The sequence below is a fragment of the Ranitomeya imitator genome, chromosome 7 (assembly GCF_032444005.1).
Source record: "Ranitomeya imitator isolate aRanImi1 chromosome 7, aRanImi1.pri, whole genome shotgun sequence".
NCBI classification, from domain to species: domain Eukaryota; kingdom Metazoa; phylum Chordata; class Amphibia; order Anura; family Dendrobatidae; genus Ranitomeya; species Ranitomeya imitator.
This window is the reverse complement of record NC_091288.1, coordinates 155,570,043-155,587,029: the sequence shown is the minus strand read 5'-3', so window position 1 is coordinate 155,587,029 and position 16,987 is coordinate 155,570,043. Positions and strand designations below refer to the sequence as shown.

General features: G+C 41.8%; 1 protein-coding gene across 1 annotated transcript in view; it reads left to right on the top strand.

Annotated features, from left to right (window-relative positions):
* Positions 1–16,987, top strand: part of RHBDF1 (rhomboid 5 homolog 1) — a 236,502-nt gene that overhangs the window by 161,776 nt on the left and 57,739 nt on the right. Inside the window, exon 9 of the mRNA XM_069733937.1 lies at positions 3,606–3,717. Within this exon, the coding sequence (XP_069590038.1) occupies positions 3,606–3,717 (112 nt within the window). The remainder of the gene's footprint in view (positions 1–3,605; positions 3,718–16,987) is intronic.

The window sequence follows — 16,987 nt, the reverse complement described above, 5'->3', positions numbered from 1 at the left end:
GCACTTTCCATTATAGAGGGGACTTGTACAGACAATAGACATTACAGCATAACAATAAATACAGATCAAAACAGATATCAGGAGGAATGAGGGCCCTACTCGCAAGCTTACAAACTATGAGGAAAAGAGGAGACACGAGAGGTGGATGGTAACAATTGTTTTCGTTGTTCGGAGCAGCCATAGTGTAATGATCAGGTGTTCATGTAAAGCTGCATGAAAAGATTAACAGCCTAAGGGTAAGTTTACACAGGGCATTTTTGTTGCTGCATTTTTAATGCTAATTTTCAGCTGCTTTTTACAGTACCAGCAAAGCCTATGAGATTTCAGAAATCTCAGGCACACACATTGGTTTTCTGTGTGATCAGTATTTTGTGCTTTGCTGCGTTTTTTTGGACATAGAGCATGTCACTTTTTTCAGCGTTTTTGCTGCGTTTTTTTCAGCGGTTTTCACCCACTGACTTGAATGGGTGTTGAAAAAATCGTCAGATTCCTATGACGCTGCACAGTAGGAAAGAGGCGAAGGGAGATGAGGGAGAGCCGCAGAGTAGTACTGCGCATGCCCAAGATTCCCAGCCCCGCAGTGTGAATAAATCAGAAGAGACTGTGGGCCATTGATCTCGGGCCGCGCGTCCATGCAGGCGCAAGAAGGAAGACATCATGTGATGCCAGTGGACGGGCAGCGCTAACTGCGCATACCCAAGAAAAGAGATTACAGCACAAGTGCCGGGTAAATAACTGAACGCTGAGGAGGCGGCGCCCAGAAGAAAGGAGGAAATGACTGATGGCTGTGAGGCGTCTGTGTCAGGGGGGAAAGAAATGCACCCCTGACAAACTAGAGGTATGAGGGACAATTTATAAAAATGATTCTTTCAATGGTGGAAGGGACTGAGCTAAAAGAGCCACCTTGGCAGAATGCAGCATTAGTGCTGCACAAGGTGGCTCTTTTAGTTAAAAACGCCTGGGGGGGGTGTGACAGGTTCCCTTTAAGTTTTCTTTTTTTTTTTTTTTTTTTGTGAATGGGTCACACAGGGATAGTTAGGTTAATGTGTTGAGGTGGTAGGCCAGTCTGAACAAATGTGTTTTTAGGGCACACTTAAAACTGTGGGGATTGGGAATTAATCGTAGTAACCTGGGTAATACATTCCGAAACTGCAAAACAAGTCCAAATGATCACCATTATGCTTGATGGTTAGTATGATGTGTTTATCCTGATATGTTGTTTTTGGCTTTCTCCCAACATGCTACAGGGCATTATGGACAAACATCTCCACTTTGGTCATTGTCCCAAAGACATTTTCCCAGAAGCCTTGTGGTTTGTTCAGATGCAACTTTGCAAATTTTAGCTATGCTTTTCTCTTAGCAACCCTTCCCAACAGGTTTCAGTGGTTCAGTCCTTTTCTAATTGTACTGTCATGAATGTCATGCAAACAGGCCTTTAGAATGTGAGCTGCAGCTCTTGTGTTCTCTGAACTTTGCACAAGATGAAATTGGAGTGAATTTGCTAGTTTATTACTTCTGGGAAGATTGTTAACTCTCCTGAATGTTTTCTACTTGTAAATAATATTTAACTCTGTAAAATGATGGACTACAAATTGTTTTTCAATAGCCTTGTAGCCTTTTTTGGATTGATGGTCAACAACAATTACCATACTTCTGTAAGATAATTATTTATGTCTTTGCCCCATGGCATTGCGGTAACTATCACCTGAGTGTTCTAAACCAGCAAACTGTCAATACTTCTGCTTTTATCGATGTGACCACACTTGCTGTTGAACAATTAATCACAGGCATTTTCATTTTGTATGACAGCAGTGAGGGTGTACTTACATTTTCACAAACTGCTGCTGTATTTTGGCCTTGTTTTTGTTAGATGAATAATGTTAATGACCGTGTAATTTGTCATGTATTGTTCTTTTGAAGGCATGTTTACCTTATTTTAAGGCCTACTAATGAACATTTTTTTCATTATGTTTTGATATGTTAAATCATAACATTTTAAGAGGGTGTACTTAGTTTTTCTCATGACTGTATAAATAGCTGGTTGTCCCGGAAAAGGTTAACAGAGTGTGTTGTAATTTTTGCATGGAGGTTATGTTTATATTGAAATCATTGCACTGTAAACCTGTTTGCTTTATGAATTTCCTCTGTATTGTACAGACATTTGCACACTGGGATTTGCAAATATTTACTCTGCTGAAATGGACCAGTGTTATAGTCTCTTATACAGTCATATTCAATTAGATAAATAGAATGGGTAAGAAAATGGGTGCATACTTTAAGGAATTCCGGTGTTATCTTTGCTAGGTGATGCCTTTTAATATAGTCTGTATACTACCTTACAGGTGATGACATTTAGAGCTTATGTTGAGGGAGGATCTAAAGTGATCATTTATATCAAAACAACAAAATGGAGTCGAAAAGCACAAAATGGATAATCTTTCTTAATATGTTCCTTCACACTTATGTCTGTGTGTGCATTATAGCACACATAAATACATAAAACTCACATAAAAACAAACCTCTTCCTCTGGCTAGATAAAAGATTTGAAGAGAATAAAAAAAATATTATTAAACTTATGGAAAACTTATGGAGGAAGTTGAAGCTCCGAGTTGCCAAGCGACAGCCTCAAAATCTTTATGATTTAGAAATTATCTGGAAAGAGGAGTGGACCAAAATTCCTCCTGACATGTGCACAAACCTCATCATCAACTACAAAAAAGTCTGACTGCTGTGCTTGCCAACAAGGGTTTTGCCACCAAGTATTAAGTCTTGTTTGCCAGAGGGATCAAATACTCATTTCTCACTGCAAAATGCACATACATTTATATAATTTATACAGTGTGATTTTCTGGATTTTGTTTTTGATATTCTATCTCTCAATGTTAAAATTAACCTACCCTTAAAAGTATATACTGTTTGTGTCTTTGTCAGTGGGAAAACTTACAAAATCAGCAAGGGATCAAATACTTATTTCCCCCACTGTATTTGGTATTAGTAGTTTTTAATGTTTCTAACATGGTACTCTGATCTGGAGGTAAAGAAGTGTTTTTAGGGGCAGATATTCTTTTTTCGTCTTTGATGCTTATTTGGTTGTAGCTATGAAAAGAGGGGCACAAAGCTACTGCCAGACCACTTTCTCTGAAGGAGGACCCTATACATATTTTATGGTCACGTTGTTCACACAATCTATTAGTTCACCTGATTTTCATTTTCTGTGTATCATGGCCTTAGTCTATTGTCCCCCTCTGGCCTGAACTGGCTACTTAAATGTAAACTACTTTAATGCCCAGTCAATGCTGGACGTCTTTAGAGTCTGGCTGACATGAATAATGTTACACACTAAATTACAATGTGCTGATACAGCTTGTATATACAACTATACTACTTGAGGAATCAGCATGTTGTACTTATTGGTGGCATCAGATATAGTATGTGTATAGGCATCATATGTAGTATGTTTATAGGCTGGCATCATTAGCATTTCAGAGTTACATTTTAGTTAATCCCCATCCGACGTCCATAGCAGGCTTACGTTTTGTTTTCTTTCATTACGCAATTCCGTATCATATAATAGTGATGACAAATAAGATTTCTGTTCCCTCAGGCCGTTCTTCACTTATTGGATTACAGTTGTGCATCTACTGATAACCATCTTGACTGTATGCATCTATGGTATTGCACCCGTTGGATTTTCCCAGCATGAAACAGTAGAATCAGTAAGTAATTCAACCTCTCCTCCAGTCCTTTATTACAGAAGGCTGATCTTCCACCATGCTGCTGACTGTAATTGTATGCACGTGAACTTTTGTGCAACTGAATGCAATGGAATGCACTCGTGGATATTATGTCACCCACATTTCTTGCCTTGTTGAGTAAGACTACATACCTGACATAGTTGGTATTTTAGTAAGATGTTAGTTACATTGTTTATACTACTGATAGAGACATATGATCATTACGAGAACTTACACAGAGAACAGAGTTTCCCTACCCTAAACCCGATGCAAATAAAAACAAATTATAAAATGTATAGTTATTTACAGTTGCATAAAAAGTAACTAAATCTTTTGTAATTAAATGATTTTTTTGGCATGGATTGGTAATAAAATATATTGTCCCTGTGTTACATAAGTTAAAAATATAGACAAATACAATGTAACTTTATTAATTCTACGTAAAGAGTTGTCCCATACATGTCTTTTCTTGAACCCATTATTGTGGTTGTCTACTAGACTACTAGACAAACACCATCTTAAGTGCTTAAAGGAGTTGTTCAGAATGACATGAAAAGTCTGCAGTCTCTCTCTGTGACTGCAGACTGTCGAATCTTGACAATGTGTGATGTGCTTAGAGGTCATTTTGAACTATATGGCATGAGACGATTGATGCAGCGCTGGAGTGTCAGACTCATTTTGTTATTTTTACACAGATACTGCATATACACTGCAAAAACATTTAAACCCAGAAAAGTCCTTTGAATCAAAAGTTGCATTCATGTGGTCACAATACTGCCCACTTGCACTGAGCATACAGGGGAAATGTGACAGTGTGCACAGAGTGTCATAATTTTGAAGTCTGCAGTCACAAGGTAATGGCAGACTTTGCTACTTTGACCGGACAACCCCTTTATGTCCTCCACGTAGAGAAAAACAAATAGCTACTGAATGCACACAACATCTGTGATGTAGGTACTACAATTCCTAATGGTCATGCGACATGTCACGTGAGCACGGTGGCCATTGATTGGGTGCAATTCTCACAGTTGTGTCAGATGTATTTAAGCTATATATAGCCCATCAGCAACCAGCTAAGGATGCTTTTATCTGACTTTATTTGGCACACTAAGGGCTTCCAAATCAGGAGATACAGTGCTTTTTCTCAAAACCACTTTGTGCAGCACCGTTTTACATGCACAATCCGGCCATCCATTGCGTGTCACCCAAGGCATTCCGGTGGGAAAGCTGTTTCTAATCAAATGCAATTGTTATCCAACTTCAGAATACATAAAAAATACCGTAGCTACTTCTGAACGTAATCTTAAACGAATGCTCGACGGAGCCATCAAAATATTAGATGAATACACCTGTGCCCAAATGTTATATAAACCCTGGAATACAAAGTAAAAAACCTGTACAAAGCCCATGCCTGTATTTTCTACTCAATACACTCAACAGTATTAAGAAACCTGCAGTATTGTTAAAAAAAAACTATTACCTGCTCTCTATACTGATAAATCCCTTCAAACTATATTAATGAGTAGCAAAGAAGGCCCTCGATTTGGCACATCATTTATCTCCCAGCCTAGTTCAAGAAAATTTGCAATCTAGCTCAGTATGTCTTCATCACATAAGCTGTTACAAAAGCGGTTCATCCCACTGTAAATGATGTGAAGTATTGGCGGTGTAAGCAATAAACATGTCAAAATTAAATCTTATATTAATTTCAATACACAATGTTATTTATTTAGACTCAAATTGTCGATTACACCTTATCACTTCATGTACTCTAAAAACATGGATAAGACAACACCTTTCAGATATCGTAAAAACTGATTTAAAACTATCTGCACTATCCTTACATTTTCCAAATGTGGAAAGGTAAACGTGTGCACAGCTGTAGAGAGGTGCCAGAGTAGGTTCCCCCACCGTAGAATATAGCAAAAAACTCGGCACTCAACATAATCAGACAGGTAATTTAACCCCTTAGTGACAGAGACAAATTTAAAAAATCTGACCAGTGTCACTTTATGTGACAATAACTCTAGAACGCGTCAACAAATTCCAGTGATTTTGAGTTTGTTTTTTCGTGACACATTATACTTTATGATAATGGTAAGTTTAGGTTGATATGTTTTGTGTTTATCTATAAAAAATATAAGAAATTTGACAAAAATGTTAAAAAAATTAGCAATTTTCAAACTTTGAATGATTATCCTTTTAATTCACGTAGTCACACCATAGCAAAATATAATTAAATAATTATATTACGTGTCTGCTTTACATAAGCACCATTTGTAAAATATTGTTTAATTTTGTTAGCATTTTAGGAGGTTTAAAATGTAGCAGTAATTTTTTATTTTTTTAATGGAAATTTACAAAATTATTTTTTTAGGCACCTATCCATGATTGAAGTGACTTTAGGGGTAATATATATTGGAAAAAACCCCAAAGTGATACCATTTTAAAAACAGCACTCTTCGACATTAAAATTTGCCGTCACGTAGTTTACTAACCCTTCAGTTGATTTTCAGGAATTAATGCAAAGTGACATGACAGAATTAAAAAGGGTATTTTTACCACCTAAATGTCGCTGACTTTTATACAGGCCGCTGTAGCCGTGAGACTCTAAGGCTGCTATTTGGCCATGAATTGCCATTGCAAACACCAGGACCACATAATCATGATCTCAGGGTGCCGATGAGGATAAAGAGGGAGAAGCCACACTGTTGTAAACATTTATATGATGTAGTCATTATTGACAGCAGCATCTAAGGGGTTAAATATATATGGACGGTGCCAACACTGATCATGGCTGATACAGCAAGTTGTCAGCTATAATGTACAGTCGACAGCTTCTGGATTGTTACCTGTACGGGAATGCTAGTTTCTTATATCTCAGGTCAGTTAAGACATATTGACGGTCATTAAGGGGTTAATGATATCCACAAAATAATAACAAAAGAAAAGTTTCGGTCCTAAATCCTGACCTTCATCAGTCACAAGCTTGTATGTGAACGCTGCCTGTATGGGGGCAGTATAGCCAGAAAAAACGGTAGACCTGGAGGTATTAGGACTAGCGGTGGATACCGCGTTTCGCACAGGCATGGCATCTATGTCCTAATACCTCCAGGTCTACCGTTTTTTCTGGCTATACTGCCCCCATACAGGCAGCATTCACATACAAGCTTGTGACTGATGAAGGTCAGGATTTAGGACCGAAACTTTTCTTCTGTTACTATTTTGTGGATACCATTAAATTACCTGTCTGATTATGTTAAGTTGATTGCCGAGTTTTTTTGCTATACATTTTCCTAATGGACATGCTTCAGATACTTCTTCCCTAAAAATTAAAGTAATAGAACAAATGAGAAGACTCACTAGAGGAATTGATATGTGTAGCAAACTCCTCCATAGGGAAGCATATTGGATATTTATTCTTCACTCGCTGTGCCGGTGTCTTAAATAACAGGAATTTGTCCTTAACTATTGGTAAAATAAAGAGAAAAGAAAAAGGGGGAGAAAATGGAGAGAGAAAATATATACTTTTTTTTAGAAAATGGCATCGATTCCAACAATTTGAAGCAACTTGTTCTATTGCCATTAACATTATGTATTTGGATTCAGTTTGTTTCTGTTGTTCACACTTGGCGTATGCCGACATATAACGGTTTCTATTACTCCCCCTTAACCTCAAGGTGTTTATGCTAATTTATCAGGGCAATAATTATATTTAAGTCCCATGTTTCCTTTTTCTCACTTGATACTATGACTAAGGGCTGAAAGAGCCTGAAAAGCGTAATTCCATGTATACTTTCTCTTGAGTTTTTGTACAGCTTGTATTATTATGTTAAAAAGAAGACAATAAAGTGGTTTTATTTGTTGATGCTGGCTTCTCCTATCAAGGGGCTTTTAAAAGGGGTTGTCCACTTTTAGGACAACCTCTTCTTTATCAAAATGTTTGGCCTCCATAGAATAATAAAGCTTATACTCCCCTCTCATGCTGGCGCCGTTCCTGCAGTGTCGCCACTCGCTCTCCTCGGGGCACTCATGTGGTGTTGTGACATGTGACCTTGATGCCCAATCAGCGCAGGTGTCACTCTCCACCTTTGGACAAATCAAACATAAGGAGGAAGTCATGGCTGCAGCTGATCTATGACTTCCTCTTCATGCTCCGCTCGATAGGAAGAGGGGACAGTGACGCCAGAGCTGATTGGGCATCGGGGGTCACATGTGACAACATCACGCTAGAGCCCCGGGGAAAGCGAGTGCTGACAGCTCGGGAGCGATGTCAGCATGGGAGGTAAGTATAAGCTTTATTATTTTATCACATTATTTTGTCCAAATAGTGGACAACTTTTTTAGCTTACTCTGAAACTAGAAATGTGCATGGAAACAAAGAGTATGTAAAAGCCAAAAGGTGCCTGAAATAGATGCTCCCCAAAGGTGTACATATCCTTTAAATGTTATTTAGTAGTGCACACCTAAAGTAAAGATCACTGAGCATAAATAAACACTTGAGGAACAATATACGTGTAATGATGAATTCACCTTTGCAGGAAGTGCGAAAGGAAGGAAATATGAAGATATTTATATGTACTTCACGGATAGGCTTGTATCTCAACCATCAAATGGCTTAGCTATAGTTACCACATCAGGATGCGCTTCTTAGCGGTATCATCCAGCTGGAGCCTAACCCTCTGCTTTATTTCTAAGCCAGGAAGTACTCCTATATGTTATGTTATTAACTGAGCGAGAAAATGACAATGAGAATTCCTCTTGTTTAGTCTGAAGAATGGTTTTCTGTTATCGGTCTCAGGCTGGGTATCTTGTCCTGCAGACATACTGTATCATCTAATTTGTTAGCTATTTGTAATTGCTCAGTAGCTATTGCAATAAACTTAGCTAGGGATGCTAAGCAGATTTTATACGGAAAATTGTCATGTTTCTTTTTAGCTCTGCCAATAAGTCGTAAGATAAGATTGATGTTAATGTTCATTTTACATATTGTTATCGAGGTTTAAATGCTATTGATTTTGGCCCATGTGGAGAACATTTTTTCCTCTTGGATTTTCCTTACTGAAAAGATTTGGTTCTTGCTGTTAATATGTTTTTAATGTGTCCAATTTTGAGGGAACGCTTGACATTATTCCCACATTATCAATCATAGCTCAGGCGCTTAAAATACTAAAATAAATCCAGTTGTCAAATCCAAAGTGCTCACTGCTTATAATTAGTGATGAGCGAATATACTCTTTACTCGAGATTTCCCGAGCACGCTCAGGTGTCCTCCGAGTATTTTTTAGTGCTCGGAGATTTAGTTTTCATCGCCGCAGCTGAATGATTTACATCTGATAGCCAGCATAAGTACATGTGGGGGTTGCCTGGTTGCTAGGGAATCCCCACATGCACTTATGCTGGCTAACAGATGTAAATCATTCAGCTGAGGTGAGGAAAACTAAATCTCCGAGCACTAAAAAATACTCGGAGGACACCCAAGTGTGCTCGGGAAATCTCAACTAACAAGAATATTCACTTATCACTACTTATAATGTATCACCCCCTGAAATTCAACATGTCAGAGGATTTTTGCCCACCTGGTGGTCCATGGATATTTCCTGTAGTTCCATCATGGAACGTTACACATGCTCAGTGGATAGCAGCAGTTCTTGTATAGTGGGTATGCTCTACTTACTGTGCAGAGTAACAGTTCATGCCGTTCTCACTGTGAGCTTGCTGCTGTTAAAGGTGGAACTGCAATCCTCCTCTCCGCAGCGCCGCTTTTTTGTGTGATGGACAAAGCAAAGCGAGTGACAAAGTATGGGCCACCAAACAAGCAAGGGTTTTTCCAACTAAAGCATGACTATTTCCATATTTGTTTATGGCCTCCTCATACATACAATCTAAATAAAAATGGATCTTTTTCCTGTCAGAAATAGAAACTGTCAACAGCAGCCAATCAGAGCTCAGCTTTCATATTATAAACTGGTCAATTAAAATGAAAGCTGTCCTGCGATTGGTTGCTGTGGGTGACACAGACTGGTTTTGAAGCCAGGAGAGAACACATAGAGCGAATGTATCTAAAACATGAATAAATGATGGATGGAGAACTAGAAACCTTTTGCGGTGGGTGGTGGGGACAGACAAGAGTTACATTTATTGATATACAGTGGGGAAAATAAGTATTTGATACACTGCTGATTTTGCAAGTTTTCCCACCTCCAAAAATGGAGAGGTCTGTAATTTTTATCGTAGGTACACTTCAAATGTGAGAGACAGAATCTTAAAAAAAAAATATGGAAAATCACATTGTATGATTTTTATATAATTAATTTGCATTTTATTGCATTAAATAAGTATTTGATATACTGTTATAGAAAAACCTATTACCGACTATTTGTTGGTACTGAAATCTTTGTTTGCAATCACAGTGGTCATACGTTTCCTGTAGTTCTTCACCAAGTTTGCACACACTGCAGCAGGGATTTTGGCCCACTCCTCCATACAGATCTTTTCCAGATCTTTGAGGTTTCGGAGCTGTCGCTGGGCAACATTGAGTTTCACCTCCCTCCAAAGATTTTCTTTTGGATTCAGGTCTGGAGACGGGTTAGGCCACTCCAGGACCTTGAAATGCTTCTTACTGAGCTACTCCTTAGTTTCCCTGGCTGTGTGTTTCAGGTTATTGCCATGCTGAAAGACCCTGCAACGACACATCTTCAATGCTCTTATTGAGAGAAGGAAGTTGTTAGCCAAAATTTCCCAATACATGACCCCATCTATCCTCCCTTCAATATGATAGTCGTTCTGTCCCCTTTGCAGAAAAAGCACCCCCAAAGTATGATGATTCCTTCACCATGCTTCATGGTTGGGATGGTGTTCTTTGGGTTGTATTCATCCTTCTTCTTCCTCCAAACACGGCGAGTGCAGTTGATACCAAAAAGTTATATTTTGATCTCATCTGACCACATGACCTTCTCCCATGTCTCCTCTGGATCATTCAGATCATCATTGGCGAACTTCAAATGGGCCTGGACGTGTGCTCGCGTGAGCAGGGGAACCTTGCATACCCTGCAGGATATTAATCCGTGACTGCGTAATGTGTTACTAGCGATAATGTTTGAGACTTTGGTCCCAGATCTCTTCAGGTCATTGACCCGGTCCTCCTGTGTATTTCTCAGAATCATCCTTGCCCCATGAGGCAAGATCTTGCATGGAGCCCTAGACCAAGGAAGATTGACAGTCATCTTGTGTTTCTTCCATTTTCTAATAACTCTGCCAAACATTTCTTACTTTCTCACCAACCGATCTATTTTGCTGTAGCCCATCCCAGCTTTGGGCAGGTCTGCAATTTTGTCCCTGGTGTCATTAGACAGCTCTTTGGTCTTGGGCATGGTGGAGAGGTCCAAGTGTGATTGATTCAGTGTGTGGACAGGTGTCTTTTATACAGGTAATGAGTTCAAACAGTTGCAATCGATACAAGTAATGAGTGCAGAGTAGGCGGGCTTCTTAAGAAATAAGAAATACTAACAGGTCTGTGAGAGCCAGAATTCTTGCTAGTTGGGTAGGTGATCGAAAATGCAATTTAATTATTTAATCCCTTTGAGACAGATCTCTTTTTCGTTTTTGCGTTTGTTTTACGCTCCCCTTCTTCCCCAAGCCATAACTTTTTTTAATTTTTTTTCTTCAATATGGCCGTGTGAGGGCTTGTTTTTTGCAGGACAAGTTGTACTTTTGAACGACACCATCTGTGTAAGTGCAGTGAAATTGCAAAAAAGTGCAATTCCTCAGCGGTTTTTGGATTTTTTTTTACCACGTTCACCAAATGCTAAAATTGACCTGTGATTATGATTCTCCAGGTGATTACAGGTTCATAGACACCAAACATGTCTAGGTTCTTTTTTTTTAAGTGGTGAAAAAAATCCAAAATTTGTTTAAAAAAAAATAAAAATTGCACAATTTTCCAATACCCGTAGCGTCTCCATTTTTCATGATCTCTGGTTGGGTGAGGGCTAGTGATGAGGGAGTATACTTGTTGCTCGGGTGATCTCCGAGTATTTGTTTGTGCTCGAAGATTTAGTTTTCCTCGCCTCAGCTGCATGATTTATGGCTGCTGGACAGCCTGAATACATTTGGGGGTTGCTAGGGAATCCTCATATGCATTCAGCCTGTCTAGCAGCCGTAAATCATGCAGCTCCGTGGACAAAAACTAAATCTCTGTGCACTAACAAATACTCGGCGACCACACGAGCGTGCTCTGGAAAACCCGAGCAACGAGTATACTCGCTCATCACTAGTGAGGGCTTATTTTTTGCGTGCTGTGCTGACGTTTTTAATGATACCATTTTAGTGTTGATACAATCTTTTGATCGCTGTTTTTTGCATTTTAATGCAATGTTGCGGCGACTAAAATAAGTAATTCTGGCGTTTTTAATTTTTTTTCGTTATGCCGTTTAGCGATCAGGTTAATTCTTTTTTTTAATTAATCGGGCAATTCTGAACGTGGTCATATTAAATATGTCTGTTTGATTTTTTTTTTTTTTTTTACTTTTGGCATGCTTCAATAGTCTCCATGGGAGACTGGAAGCTTCCATAACCTGATCGATTCTGCTATATGTATAGGCAATGATCAGATCGCCTGCATGTAGCAGAGTACCTCACTTAGGCTAGGGTCACATTGCGTTAGTGCAATCCGTTTAGCGCTAGCGGGTTGCGCTAATGCAATGTTTTTAATGGGGCCGCGTCCCGGGGTCGCGGTAACATCCCCGCTCTCGCAGATCCCTGATCTGCGAGAGCGGGGAACGGACCGCGGGCGCGCCTCGGACGCTGCAAGCAGCGTCCGCGGCGCGCCAAGAAACACCGGCGCGTCGCTAGCGCGTGCCGAACATGGCACGCGCTAGTGCTGCGCGTTCCCATTGCCGTGAATGGGCGCGCTAACGGACGCGTTGCACGGCGTTAATTTCGCCGTGCAACGCTGTCCGTTAGCACTTTCCCATTAACGCATCCCCACTATCATCATGGGTGATTTCAATGTCCCCATTGACACTTTCACCTCAGCTACCTCTAAACTTTTATCACTGACTGCCTCCTTTGGCCTCACTCAATGGTCCTCTGAGGCCACTCACAAAGATGGCCACACGCTGGACCTCATCTTCACCCGCCTCTGCTCCCTTACTAACCTCACTAACACACCCCTCCCCCTGTCTGACCACAACCTACTGACATTCTCGTCCCTCTCCTCTCCTAGTGTGCAACCCCCACTCCACAAACTCACTCACCCTCGCAGAAATCTCAAACATCTCAACTTACAATCACTCTCTGAGTCCCTTCTCCCTCTCACAGACATAGCTTCCCTTCATGACACAGATGCTGCTGCCACTTTTTATAACACCACAATAACAACAACACTCGATTCGGCCGCCCCACTCATGCATAGTAAAACTCGTACAATTAACAGGCAGCCCTGGCTGACCAGCCTGACCAAAGAATTGAGACGGGCTTCCAGGATTGCTGAGCGGAGATGGAAGCGATCCCACTCTGCCGACCACTTCACTGCATACAAGCAGTCCCTCGCCAGCTTCAAGTCTGCGCTCACTGCCGCAAAACAAACTTACTTCTCATCCCTCATATCCTCCCTGTCCCACAACCCTAAACAGCTTTTCAACACTTTCAATTCTCTACTCCGTCCCCCCGCACCTCCTCCCTCCCCCCTCATTTCTGCTGATGACTTCGCCTCTTTCTTTAAACAGAAGATCGATACGATCAGAGAAAGCTTTGGCCCACAGCGCCCACTGCCCCTCTTAGCTGCTCAACCCTGCTCCTCCAAAACCAGCTTCTCCACCATGACAGAAGATCAGCTCTCCACCCTCCTGTCAAGATCACACCTCACCACCTGCACGCTTGACCCGCTCCCATCCCACCTCATCCCTAACCTTTCCACGGTCTTCATCCCAACCCTAAAGCACCTCTTCAACCTCTCACTCACAACAGGTGTCTTTCCCTCATCCTTCAAGCATGCCAAGATCACACCCATCCTCAAAAAGCCCTCCCTCGACCCATCCTCTGTGTCTAGCTATCGCCCAATATCTCTTCTCCCTTATGCCTCCAAATTGCTGGAGCAACACGTCCATCTTGAACTGTCCTCCCACTTCTCCTCCTGCTCCCTCTTTGATCGGTTACAATCAGGCTTCCGTTCCCATCACTCAACTGAAACTGCCCTAACTAAAGTCACCAATGACCTACTAACTGCCAGGAGCAAGCGACACTACTCTGTCCTCCTTCTCCTGGACTTGTCTTCTGCCTTTGACACTGTAGATCACTCCCTTTTGCTACAAATCCTCTCATCCCTTGGCATCACAGACTTGGCCCTTTCCTGGATCTCGTCATATCTGACAGACCGAACATTCAGTGTCGCCCTCCCCCACACCACCTCCTCACTTCGCCCCTTGTCAGTCGGTGTTCCTCAAGGCTCTGTTCTAGGACCCCTACTCTTCTCCATCTACACTTTCGGCCTGGGACAGCTCATAGAATCCCACGGTATGCAGTACCATCTCTACGCTGACGACACGCAGATCTACCTCTCCGGACCTGACCTCTCCTCCTTGCTTACCAAAATCCCGCACTGTCTGTCTGCCATTTCAGCCTTCTTTTCTGCTCGCTTTCTACAACTGAACATGGACAAAACAGAATTCATCATCTTTCCCCCATCTCACTCTACCCCTCCACCAGACCTATCCATCAATGTCAATGGCTGCTCACTATCCCCAGTCCCACACGCCCGGTGCCTCGGGGTGATCCTCGACTCTGCCCTCTCTTTCAAGCCACATATCCAAGCCCTTGCCTCCTCCTGTCGTCTCAAACTCAAAAATATTTCCCGGATCCGTGCTTTCCTTGACCGCAACACTGCAAAAACGCTAGTGCATGCCCTTATCTCCCGCCTCGACTACTGCAACCTCCTACTCTCTGGACTCCCCTCTAGCACTCTGGCACCACTCCAATCCATCCTACACTCTGCTGCCCGACTAATCCACCTGTCCCCCCGCTATTCCCCAGCCTCTCCCCTGTGTCAAGCCCTTCACTGGCTTCCTATCACCCAGAGACTCCAGTTCAAAACCCTCACACTGACATACAAAGCCATCCACAACCTGTCTCCTCCATACATCTGTGACATGGTCTCCCGGTACCTACCTACACGCGACCTCCAATCCTCCCAAGACCTCCTTCTCTACTCCCCTCTCATCTCTTCTTCCCATAACCGCATCCAAGACTTCTCCCGTGCTTCCCCCATACTCTGGAACTCTCTACCCCAACACATCAGACTTGCGCCTACCATAGAAACCTTCAAAAAGAACCTGAAGACTCATCTCTTCCGACAAGCCTACAGCCTGCAGTGATCCTCAACCTACTGAACAGCCGTACAGCCAGCTCTTCCCTCTCCTAGTGTATCCTCACCCACCCCCTGCAGACTGTGAGCCCTCGCGGGCAGGGTCCTCCCTCCTTATGTACTCGTGTGCCTTGTTATCTGCTCATGTTTAATGTATTTGTCTATATTTGCCCCATATTCACATGTAAAGCGCCATGGAATAAATGGCGCTATAAAAATGTATAATAATAATAAAAAAAATAATAATAACGCAATGGGAACCAAGCCTAACTATGAGCACCGACCACTGGGCGGCGCTCATAGCAATCCGGCAATGACAACCGTAGTGGTCTGCAGGAGACCTCTGGTTGTCATGCCAACTCATCAGTGACCCGCTTTCATGTGACGGGGGTCACTGATGGGCGGATTTCTGGCACGATTGCCGGAAGCTTCTTTCAGCGTTTGACAGCGACATTTAATGGGTTAATAGCCATGGGTGAATCGCGATTCCACCCACGGCTGTTCCAGGCAAAACAGCTGTCATGTGCCAGAAAAGATGTTTCCGGAACCCACATCAATGGGGGAGACACGACATGCGCTGTACTAGAACGGCGCATGTCGTGAAAGGGTTAAAAATAATGCAGTCTGATTTTCTGATCTTTATTTTAGAGACTGTCTCTCACAGTTGAAGTGCACCTATGATAAAAAAATTATATAGCTGTCCATTCTTTGCAAAAACTTGCAAAATTGCCAGTGTACAAAATACTTATTTTCCCCACTGTAATATTCAAAACTACACACAGTATCACACCTCCTCTTGTCAACACTGTCCACTAGCAGATCAGAGCCGTTAGAGGAGGCCATGGGAAGAGCCATGGCTGTGTGACATGTAGCTTACAGTTGTCATATGGTCAGCACTACACTGTTTGCAGAATTATTAGGCAAGTTGTATTTTGATCACATGATACTTTTTATACATGTTGTCCTACTCCAAGCTGTTGAGGCTTGAGAGACAACTACCAATGAAGTAAATCAGGTGATTTGCATCTCTGTAATGGGGAGGGGTGTTGTCTGACATCAAAAGCCTATATAAGGTGTGCTTAATTATTAGGCAACTTCCTTTCCTTTGGCAAAATGGGTCAGAAGAGAGATTTGACGTGCTCTGAAAAGTCCAAAATTGTGAGATGTCTTGCAGAGTGATGCAGCAGTCTTGAAATTGCCAAACTCACCAAACAATCAAGTGTTTCATGGCAAATAGCCAACAGGGTCGCAAGAAGCGTTTTGGACAAAAAAGGCACAAAATAACTGCCCATGAATTGAGGAAAATCAAGCGTGAAGCTGCCAAGATGCCATTTGCCACCAGTTTTGCCATATTTCAGAGCTGCAATGTTATTGGAGTAACAAAAAGCACATGGTGTGCGATACTCAGGGACATGGCCAAGGTAAGGAAGGCTGAAAAATGACAACCTTTGAACAAGAAACATAAGATAAAACGTCAAGACTGGACCAAGAAATATCTTAATACTGACTCATCAAAGGTTTTATGGACTGATGAAATGAGAGTGCCTCTTGATGGGCCAGATGGATGGGCCAGAGGCTGGATCAGTAAAGGGCAGAGAGCTCCACTCCGACTCAGACGCCAGCAAGGTGGAGGTGGGGTACTGGTATGGGCTGGTATCATCAAAGATGAACTTGTGGGACCTTTTCGGGTTGAGGATGGAGTGAAGCTCAACTCCCAGACCTACTGCCAGTTTCTGGAAGACAGCTTCCTCAAGCAGCGGTACAGGAAGAAGTCGGTATCCTTCAAGAAAAACATGATTTTCATGCAGGACAATGCTCCATCACGTGCCTTTAACTACTCCACAACGTGGCTGGCCAGTAAAGGTCTCAAAGAAGAAAAAATAATAACAT